Below are 10,963 nucleotides of genomic sequence, written 5' to 3' on the forward strand. Positions count from 1 at the left end.
TTGTGACATCTTGACTGGGTTTGTGGGGAGAAATTGGACTCAGCTAACATGATGCTGAGCTTAAGGTGAGTGTGCTCTCTGCATTCTCAATTCGCAATCTCAAACAAAACCACATCCAAGATCCAGCCTTTCAGAACAAATGCCAAGGAAAATTTGGCACAGCTCAATCTAAAATCTTGAATCTGGAATATGATTCAACTAAACCTGTCATAAATCTGAAATCACTATATGGTACCAATAAATAAAAGCTATGAATCAACAAAGATTCAATATTACACCATCGGTCACTGATCATCAAGGATAACAAGAAACAGCTAATGTTCACGGAGGTTTTACAATTTGAATCATCCATCGCAAGGCTAAACACAAAGTGCATGGAAATAGATTCCCTGTTCTGGCTTGAAAAGTGTCTAAATCCTCGGGAGACAAGAGATGAAAACTTAAGTGAGAGTTTGTAAGCTGAACTACGGAAGCCTATTATCAATATCGCAAGCTAACCATGCACATAAGGTGCTAATTACAAGCAAAAGGCTCTTGCCACAAATACACCTTCACTTTGAAATGGCGGTGGTTGCGATAACAGGCCAGGTATGGTGCCATCAGGAATCAAGTGCTGATTTCAGCAAATTTCAGGCCTAAAACATATCTTCTCATTAAAAAAGGCTTCAAGTTTCTTAATTTCTAAAACAAACAGTCTGAAATGAATGATTCTGAAGGAAAAATGGAGCATATTAAGTTATACAGATAGCCTATGAAACACACTCCCTTCCAAGAATATAGTCCACTGCCTCTTCCACAGTATCAACAACCTACACATTTGCCAGAAAATACAGCGTCAGGCAAGACAAATGTACACACACTTAGAAGAAAGGAGAGAAGAAAGAGAAATGCGGCTGCAATTTTTAAAATTGGGCGTCCCCTGGTTATATGTCAGAGGGAAAATGAATGATCCCATCCATGTTTATGAATATTAATTTGCATCAAGCTACGAGTTCCATCATTCTACTTGCCAGATCTGCAGGAAACTCTGCATGGTTATGCTTTCCCTGGAAAACACCTGTCCTTGTCAGGATAGAAAACCAGAGATGCCCTGCCTGAAAGTGAAACCAGACAATTTTTTATTCATTCTCAACATGTGCTCGGTGAAAGCCTATGGTAGAAATCTTATGTGCTCCACCAATAAAAACCAAGGTATAATCAGGACAAACCTGCCGTGCACCTTTAATGTCAACTGAAGGGTTGTCACCGATCATATAAAGGGTTTTGAATGATTGCAAACCCGAATCTCCAGATTCCTTAGAACTATCGCTATGATAAGATGGTTGAAGCTGCCTCAACATAGCTTCAGCATTCTTAAATACAACTGGATTTGGCTTCCCAAAGGAAAAATGCTCTAGAGGATTATGGTGAACTCTGCAAGCAAATACCAATGAACAGATATTATAAGAAAAGGAGGATTACAATACAATAAACTGCAAAGTTTTGACAGTTTCAATGGTATATATCTCCTCATCAAGTATCATGTGTTATGAGTTCCAAGTTGTTTATCCAAAATTTCTTATTTTTTCTTGTCTTAAAGCAAACAACAAAATGTGAGAAAGCAATTTAGGTGATAAGAAACCAACACGATTGTTTTTTAGTGCAAAATGGAAAAAACCCGAAAGTAGTATTAACTCTTGTCTTTAATCTATTGCGAGCACCATAAAAAGAAACATTTTAAACAACTGGCCAATGCTACCTAGCATTGTCTTTCTCCTTCACTATTTTGACCAAATCAACTTCTTCAAATGTCTTATCCTGGTATCCATATTTCTTCCTAGATTTATACAGTCTTGTTTTTCTGTGAAAACTACCTAATTTCTCTTACTAAAATAGACGCTCAACTAAGAAATACAAGATGAGCCAACAACCACAAAACCTTCTGAAATCATGACTTAGTACAGCACAAAGCTTATAGTAGCCCTAAACTGAGATCAATTTAGACATGCAAAAACCCAGAGATCCATAAATAAACCACTTGCAGTCCTACTTATAGCAATGTGAACGATAATGAATTTTCAAATTTGAAAACCCAGAGATCAAATTTGACTTTTAAATTTGAAATGACCGAAGAAACTAAACTTACCTATTGAAAACACTTTCCAGAGCAATTCTGAAAGCACCCATTCCAAGTCGATTGGAAGGAAATGCAGCCTGTACTATAAAATAAGCTGATTAGGCAATATAGAATCCTATGTTTCCAAAACCAAGCAGAAAAACCGTTAGAACCAAGGTCTAGAAGCAATTTTAACTTGTAAGAAATTTAAGAAACAACCAAGAAATAGGAGAGTATTTGACAAGATGGCACCATCTCGTGCAGTGTGGATTTCAAAATCAAACATACTAGTCAGATGATCTTTCTGCATGAAGGTAGCAAAACTTCTAGCTTATAAGCTTTCATTCACTTCCGGTCAGTTCTAAAGAAAGAATTGCACATTGGAGAATCCAACATTTGCGTATTTGCCAAATCCATTTAAAATATGAAAGAACCTATAAGTCACAACTGACTGTAAATATCTAATAAGCAGGACTACCAACCTTATATTCAAGATCATCAGAAGCAAAATATAGAGGAGGCTGATGACCATTCTCCTGTCCAGGAAGACCCCCGCATCTTAAAACATCACAGAGAACCTAATGCCATGCATTAGTTAGTGCATAGCTTTGGTACATATGGCTAAGGGAGGCTAAATCCAATAACATGAAATGCAAAGGAAATGTACTCCATCGAGAAAAATTTACCACACAACACCAACTAAATTAATATAATTAACTTCTATACTTTTCATATTTTATCACTATACATTACAGCAATGTTGCAAACCATTCATGGAAGTGTTAATAAGAAAATCTAACCTTATTACTATAGATAGAAACATTATAAAATTTCATGAGATTTTTTGAAGTGATGCACCAGCAATTCATGAGATGATTTCTTCCAATTAATCAGTTACACGAGTTCTCAATTCTGAACATGTAACAGATATTGTGTGCTGTGAAAGAGTCTCTTCTCAGGTCAGCGACAATGCTTTTTGTTTCTCTGACTCAAGGATAGCACAATTCAATATGTAATTGATGAACCATGGACTATGCAAACAAAATAATGTTAAACCTTCAAATTGAGATGATATTTATAGACAACACTTGGATAACTGATTGGTGAAGAGGGAAGTAAATTATAACATGAACCCAATGATCGAAATTGAAACAATCAAATTTAAAAGGAGCTAACATATATGAAGTACAAAAGATACATTAGCTGGCTGATATCACACGACTACATGAAAAGGAGAAATACCTGGATGTCCCTGCCCCAGTCTACAGGGTCACTAACAACAAATACCGCCTTAACTGCTTCAGAAGAAACATCATATCTTGGCACTGTATTCATGGGGTGAACACTCCTATCCAACACTTGGTTAGCTGTCCATTTCTTGTATTCAGACAGAGGATCAATGTTCTCAAAGAGAGATGCATACTCATCTAAGGAGACAACTTTTCTGCCAAGAATAATAAACCAGGCCCAATGGAATGTTAAGAAGTCTTCAAAACTGCGGTACAGCAAAATGATTGAGACATTACAGGGATCTTACTTGAAACCATACTCAGACATTACTACAGCAGGTTCTCCTTTTCCAGCGGCAATAATTAATTGATTCTCATATCTGATGGGAAAAAAGAAGCTCGGTTGACAATAGCAGCAAAATCAGAAAGATAATGGATTGCATTAATTTCTATGTCAGGATGCAGATAACAAATCTGGAAGTCAAATAAATCTTAGAAAATATGGTCAATGAAACCTTTTAACCTTGGGATGACTCACTTTAACTTGTTTACACTGCCTGCAGTCCCCTAATTCATAATTTTGGTTTAATCATAAATAAAAGTGGAGGCAAGCGATTTCTAAAGTTGCAGCCAGTCATTCCACTTCACTTAAGCAGATTGTGGGATCAACTCCCCTGCTGAAAGGACACACCTCATTTACAAATTTTCCTATAACAACAATGTGCTTCATTTATTAACATAGTATTGTGATTACCAGGTTCAAGATAAAAGAGAACAGGAGGTCCATAGCAAAAGAAAAAACTATTCAAACTACATTAGTTGCGGAGGATGTGTCATTTTTCGAAATTGAAGATTTATGGATAAAAATAAGATAGGCTCAAAATCTATAATAAATACCTTCCCGACAAACTTTTGAATGGTGAATGACCCTGTAAAACCTGTACCAGGAAAAAGAGACAGCTATACAAAAGGTTCCACAGTCAAACAATGGTCACAGATAGACTAAAAAGTCAAATTTCAACTAGTAAATCATATAAAAAAACTCAAAGCAATACCTGAGAGGGTAAAATCTTTACTCCAAGCTGTTCACTTAACTCATTAGCTCTTTTCGATTCAGGAACGCCGCCTCCTAACAACATATAAGATTACAAGAATATGCAATTCGTCATTTAACGCAATACCATGCAACCCAATACTACTGAAAATAGAAATCACACTAACAAGCAAGTTTCAGCAAATTTTTACGTTCTCCAAGAGAATGTAAACATTACTAAAATACACACAAACACGGCCACCGAGCCATCAATGCGTGCATTTTTCCATGAATTTTTTTTAAGCTAGTGGATGACAATAAAGAATAAATTATTCGGATAACTCACCGTTTGTCAAGAACAAAAATGGAACATTCAAGTTTCCTGCAAAGTAAGAGGCAGTAATCATAATTAGATGCTGCTGAGATGAACGCACAATGCGTAAAATAAATACATGTATTCGTATACGTATAACGCACCAGAATCTCCGTATAATCTACGCATAGCTTGAGGGGAGCCACCAATGGGATCTCGGCCACGAAGAATAACCCCGTCGATATCAAACGCGATTCCAAAAGAGGACCTATAAATTGTAATCACCGAATTTTCCAAAATAACTTCCTCTTGATGCCATTATTTTTGGTGTACAGAACAAAATTAACAAAACTTTTAAGCATTGATCAGACAAACCGTTGTTCTGATTCAAACTGCGAGGAAAAGTAACGCGAAGCTTGAGATTGAAATTTGTTTCTTATCCGGGGAAACACAACCGCCAGCGATCTCTGGAATCTCATCTCTTTCTCTCTCCCTCTCTTTCTTCTGGTGCAGGAACTTGTTCGCTTTTGCAAGGAGGAGGAGCCTCGCGTCGTAGTTTTATGTAGAGCACGGGCGCCACAAATCCTCGACGACAGTCGTTTACGATGATCGTTTGTTGAGTTGAGAATAAAACTTAAAAAGGCTTGAGTTTTTTTTTCCATTTTGATATGGACCCATTGTCTTTCGAGAGTTTGATTTGCACGTCCTGAACTTTGGAATCTTTCAATTCCACCCTTTTTAATTTTTCTATCTTTGATATTCATGTGCTTGTCCGTGTTGACGATTAACCGGTTAGATTTCTACTTTTATTTAGACACTGTTCATTATTTATTTGATAGGATATTTAAATATTTATATTATATTCATCCAGTTTCATATGTTCATCCACGTGTTTATTATTTAAATATTATTTATCGCTAAACATAAAACAAAATTGTAGTATATATATTTGAGGTGCGTGTGTGTACTGTATTGTGAAATTATAAATGCTATACACACACACACACGTACATTTATGGTATATTGACATTACATTAGTTTCAAAAAATATATTTTTTCTGTATATTTTTTTATCATCGCCTCCAGTTGAAAACTATGCAAAGCAAAAAATCAGACAATAAAAATAAATAGACGCCATGTATGAAAGCCAAAACATATAATCCTCAACACTCCTCTAAACAACAGGCACTATGATTTTCTTTCTTCACGTGTAGTTTCCATTTAATTAAAAAACATAATCCTAGCTTCGTCGTTTTAATACCAAATTAACAGTTGATATTACGAGAAAATCTAGTTTGTTATAAACATAATCTAAAGCCATGATCATACATGAAAGAACACACAAAATGAAAAGGCGCATTCATTTACATTTTTGTTATATTAATGTGGATATTCAAGCCAATTTACATGCATTTAAACTAATTTCATAAGCTTTAAAGTTACAGATTATATAAATTTTTAATAATAATTTTAAAATTTATAAAACTTGAACCAGTTATTTTTAAAAAGTAAATCTAAAATTTAATCAGATAAATTATACTTGCATAACTTATTATCATACTGGAAAGTCCAATGTCAGAACCAATCAATTTGTTACAACCTTGCTTCAAACATGGCAGTTAAAAAACTAATATATTCTCATGTAAAACCTTTACCTTCCATGAAACTCAATATAATTATAAATTAAAAAGTAAAAGTAAAATAGTTAAGATTGTTAATTCAATTAAATCCTACAAGTATTTAAAACAATATAATTAAATTTAATTATAAATTTCAATATTTTATTTAATATATAAAAATTATAATAAACTATTAATCATAACTGGGCGTCGCCAGTTATTATAGCCTACAGTGATAGCAATTATAATTTAAAATATTTTTTATTTAAAAATATATTAAAATAATATTTTTATTTTTTAAAAATTATTTTTATGATTAACATATTAAAATAATTTAAAAATATAAAAAAATTTTGAATTTTAAATAAAAATGATTTCAACCACATTTCTAAATAAGTTTATTAATTCAAGAAGTAACAATTAAATAAGTATTTTTCTTCTTTTACTGGAACAATACTAAAATGAAATATTTGTTTTTTATTTTAAAATTGTTTTTAAAAAATATTAATTTTTTAATTTCAAATTAAATTTTTTTATTTTTAAATTATATTAATTTATTTTTAAATAAAAAATATTTTAAAAAATAATTACTCGAATAAGATTTATCTTTAGCAAAAGACGCGCCCCGTATTTGTCATTATTTCAAACAAGCCACGATTAGAACTACAATTTGAAAACAATACACTACACGAATGACGAACACTAAATAAACTCTGCAAGGACAAACTCGACATTTCACATCTCACCACTCCTCCTTCAATCAGACCGCAAGAACCAGACTCCGCAGCCATCACCAGCTCGTCACCACTCGTCCAATAAAAATTAAAAAGAGAGAAAAGCGATAACCATCATAAATCCACCCAAAACCCTTCCCACCACCCAACGCAGCCAGCAACAATTTTTTAAAAAAATCTTTGAAAATCCCTCTTTTTTTCTCGACATCGATTGAAACTGCTAGAGGGAAAAGATAAAATGCCTCCAAAGCAATCAAAAGCCGATTTGGCGAAGAAGCAAAAGATCGTTGAAGATAAAACGTTTGGTCTGAAAAACAAGAGCAAGAGCAAAAACGTTCAAAAATATGTCCAAAATCTTCAACAAGCCGTCCAGCCCAAACTAGACCCTAGTAAAATCGCCGCCAAGGTATTTATATTTTGTTCAATTTTACTGCTTGCTTTGGAATATTAGCTTAGATTTTCCCTTTTCTGGATCCGTTTCATTTTTGTTCTTGGACTTAGTAATTTTAGCTTGAGGTTCAGCAAAATGATAATGAATAAATTCATTTAATGAGCAGAAAAAGAAAGAGGAAGAGAAAGCAAGAGAAAAGGAGCTGAATGATCTGTTCAAAGTTGCTGTTAGTCAGCCCAAAGTGCCAGTCGGTATGTATTCCGTGATTTAAAACTATGGTTGGTATTTGTTGTCATATGGATTGATTGATTTAGGCATTTAAATGGGATTGTGGTTTTCGTACAGGTGTCGATCCCAAGTCTATACTATGTGAATTTTTCAAGGCAGGGCAGTGTGCTAAAGGTTTCAAATGTAAGTTTTCGCATGATTTGAATGTTCAGAGAAAGGGTGAAAAGATTGATATTTACAGCGATAAGCGTGATGAAGGTAAGTTAATGTCATCGTTTGTATAGAAGCCTTGAATTTCTCTATCTCGTTGTGTCATTGATGTAAATGTGATAATGATTTTTTCTTTTTTTGGCGGGGTCATTGAAAATGAAGACACTATGGAGGATTGGGATCAAGAGACTCTGGAGAAGGTTGTGGAGTCGAAGAAGACTGAATATAACCAGAATAAACCGACTGATATCGTATGCTGACTTTTGCCTCTGGAGTATACGTTTCCTTTTTTTTATTCCTGTTAAAGTTGGCATGCCTATCAAATTTTTAATTCCTTCCAATTTCTAAGACATAATGGGCATGTTCTCATTTGCATCATTTACATTGCTTATCGTTCCCATAACTGATGGAAGTGATGGGAAGCTGCAATGGTTATTTCTCTACATGGTTACCTTTGGCTCTTTCTATGTTCTCTTTCTGTATTTAGATTTAAATCTTATATCACTCGACAAACCATAGGAAAATGTTCTCTGTTGCTCTACTTCATCGAGAATTGTCATCCCTTTCTCACCAATCAAGTGATGTTTGTGTGTGTTTGGGGGGGGGGGGGGGGGTGGGGGTTGGTAGTGTCATTAGTGGAGGTGTAGATACTGTTTCAGAGAGACGGGGCTGCATCATTTACCTTTTCCTTTTCAGTTGCCGGGGAGGTGGACGGATTGAAAGAACCAGATATACATAAAATTTGTCTCAATGAGCAATCCAACATGCCTATACATAAAAGAGACCTGTATGTGTGGTATCAGCCTGGATTTCTTCTTCACATTGGTGTTTGCTTATTGCGATTTGTCACCCTATTGCTTTCAGTAGACCCCTTTGTAAAATGTAGCATCTATTTATTCTTTCTTTATATTGTTACACAGGTTTGCAAGTACTTTCTGGAAGTAGTGGAGAAGAAACAATATGGCTGGTTTTGGTCTTGCCCAAATGGTGGTAAAGACTGCCACTACAGACATGCTCTTCCTCCAGGATATGTTTTAAAATCTCAAATGAAGGCACTTCTAGAAGAAGAGGCAGACAAAATTCCTATTGAAGAAGAGATTGAAAATCAGGTAATGGTCATAGTGGTTCTCATTTGCTTTTATATTGTCTCCCATCTATTCAAGTTCATTTTGGCAAGTTATCGGTGATTTTTTCTGAGTTTTTACTATTGTTCATGTGCTACTTGTGAAGCGTGCAAAATTAACGGCCTCAACTCCAATGACTCCTGAGCTGTTTACACAATGGAAGATGAAGAAGGCGGAAGAAAGAGAGGCTGGCTTGGCCGCAAAACGAGCAGAAAGAGCTAAGAATGATAGGATGAGGTATGTCTTAAACTCTTCTTTTATCTTACACTATGATATAGTTCGCTGTTTATGTCTGATTGATACAACTTACAATTCACATCAGTGGCCGGGAGCTGTTCCTCTCTGATTCAAGTGTATTTGTGGATGATGCTGAGGCATATGAAAATTACCAGAGGGGAGAAGAACTTGTGGTTACTGAAGAGAAGGTAATCCTGCTACCTTTTAAATGTTGCGGTCTCTAAAATTTGTGGGAGTTTATGATAGTGCTGGTCAATGAATCCGACTTCAAAGCTTTCCTTTTCCTTTCGTCATTTTTATAATTGTGCAGGGAGGAAGAGCTTGCTCTTCCATTCAAACATCTTATGGCATACTTAAAGATTACTGTCAGAATCTCAATTTCTTCTGCATTATATCTTGTCCTTTTCATGTTAACTATTGTCTCAGCACTTGGCAACCTTGTTACGACTTTTAAAATGTTTTTGTTTCCTTTTCCTCCTCCATTAACTTGGAACTTTGTGAATAATTGGAGTGCTTTGTCATTTGCCTCTCTTGAATCCTACTTTTTTCTGTTTGGTGGGGGTTCTAGGGTATGGGTTAAGACCTCTTTCCTTGGGTCTTCAAATGCCCACCATCCCTTGCTTTTGCTTGGCCTGTGGAGCATAATCAGTGCACTCAAATAAAGCATTGCTCTTGTGACATCCAGTCCTGCTTAAGGGTTGTGTTTCACATCTGTTAAGTTGTGTCAGTAAAATTTACTATTCACTGGCTTCAACTTTTGGATTAATTTTTGTACAGTAGTTAGTTCCAAGGCATGTTCTTTGTCTCCTTCCTCCCCTAAACACATTTTTTCTCGCAAAGAGTGAACCTTGTGTGTTGTGTCCAGTTTATTTGATGCCTCGCACTGACTTCTCATATCAATGTGAGTTTTGTGTATTTAGGAAATGGTCAAATGATGATTAGTTGTGCACTTTCTATAATGCTTTCATGGGCTTCTGGAAATGCTCAAGCATTTGAGATATTTTCAGTGTACAAAACCCAAAACATGAATCTGGAACAGATTAAGTGCATGTATTTTGAATGTTTTATTATTATTATTATTTTTTAAGTTCAGGTTTTGGTGTTTGATGGTCTGTGGTTTTTCTTGTCTAATTTCAGTCCAAGGTCAATTCAGCAGCAGTGCCAAGCACATCGACAGGGGCAGTTGCTGATACAGAAGAGGACCTACCTGACGAGGATGAAGATGATGACGAGCTGGATATGGATGAGCTAAATGAGCTTGAAGCTAGCTTGTCAAAAACATCTGTTCAAACCCATGGGCCAGGTATTAAGGCGTCATCTTGAGAGAGAGAGAGAGAGAGGTGATGATGAAAATGTCAATTTACTACCAAGTGACTAATGTGAGAATACCAAATTTACCAATGTCACTGGAACTGATCCGCATTTCAAGTTGGGACATTTTTCTGCAAATTTACCGAAGCCGATGGAAATGATAAGTAGGGGCATTTTTCTGTTATGTTGTTCACTTCTGATATGAAGATTTTATCCATATTGATTGTTTGTGGATCTTGTTTTCGCATCAATACTTCACAGATTTAATAAGTCCATTCCAGCTGATAAGAAATGGCAGTAGCCTAAGATACGGAGGCAGGTTAAGTTGTTTATGGTGACTTTCGAAGCCGCCATGTAGGCGCACTTTGCTACAAGATTCTTCTTAGGACTTGCACCAACAATCCTATTTTAGATGAGTGGCATGCTATCTCATAGCAAA

The 10,963-nt window shown here is 35.3% G+C and overlaps 2 protein-coding genes across 2 annotated transcripts; one reads left to right on the forward strand and one right to left on the reverse strand.

The window, feature by feature from the left end:
- Positions 1-265: 265 nt before the first annotated feature.
- On the reverse strand, positions 266-5,296 carry LOC133704493 (mitochondrial hydrolase YKR070W-like). Its single transcript, XM_062129325.1, has 12 exons — positions 5,046-5,296; positions 4,835-4,938; positions 4,704-4,739; positions 4,380-4,453; positions 4,222-4,262; positions 3,633-3,704; positions 3,338-3,539; positions 2,578-2,673; positions 2,126-2,193; positions 1,209-1,413; positions 1,011-1,094; positions 266-809 (listed from the first exon to the last, which is right to left on the reverse strand). The coding sequence occupies exons 1-12, from the start codon at positions 5,147-5,149 to the stop codon at positions 750-752; spliced, it is 1,146 nt and encodes a 381-aa protein (XP_061985309.1). The 5' UTR covers positions 5,150-5,296; the 3' UTR covers positions 266-749.
- A 1,715-nt stretch (positions 5,297-7,011) lies between these two features.
- On the forward strand, positions 7,012-10,708 carry LOC133705858 (zinc finger CCCH domain-containing protein 11-like). Its single transcript, XM_062131263.1, has 8 exons — positions 7,012-7,429; positions 7,581-7,665; positions 7,760-7,900; positions 8,015-8,103; positions 8,773-8,961; positions 9,083-9,213; positions 9,299-9,401; positions 10,351-10,708. Exons 1-8 carry the CDS (start codon positions 7,262-7,264, stop codon positions 10,534-10,536), a joined length of 1,092 nt encoding a protein of 363 aa, XP_061987247.1. The 5' UTR covers positions 7,012-7,261; the 3' UTR covers positions 10,537-10,708.
- Positions 10,709-10,963: the final 255 nt, after the last annotated feature.

This window comes from Populus nigra, chromosome 10, assembly GCF_951802175.1.
Source record: "Populus nigra chromosome 10, ddPopNigr1.1, whole genome shotgun sequence".
Taxonomy (NCBI): domain Eukaryota; kingdom Viridiplantae; phylum Streptophyta; class Magnoliopsida; order Malpighiales; family Salicaceae; genus Populus; species Populus nigra.

Excerpts from the sequence above, each read along its gene's own strand:
- LOC133704493 (XM_062129325.1), bottom strand. The coding sequence starts at position 5,149 with ATGAGATTCCAGAGATCGCTGGCGGTTGTGTTTCCCCGGATAAGAAAC. Across the intron at positions 4,740-4,834 it reads TAGATTATACGGAGATTCTG|GAAACTTGAATGTTCCATTT; the intron begins GTGCGTTATACG and ends CTTACTTTGCAG. Across the intron at positions 2,194-2,577 it reads CTGATGATCTTGAATATAAG|GCTGCATTTCCTTCCAATCG; the intron begins GTTGGTAGTCCT and ends TTTATAGTACAG.
- LOC133705858 (XM_062131263.1), top strand. The coding sequence starts at position 7,262 with ATGCCTCCAAAGCAATCAAAAGCCGATTTGGCGAAGAAGCAAAAGATC. Across the intron at positions 7,666-7,759 it reads TCAGCCCAAAGTGCCAGTCG|GTGTCGATCCCAAGTCTATA; the intron begins GTATGTATTCCG and ends GTTTTCGTACAG. Across the intron at positions 7,901-8,014 it reads CAGCGATAAGCGTGATGAAG|ACACTATGGAGGATTGGGAT; the intron begins GTAAGTTAATGT and ends TTGAAAATGAAG.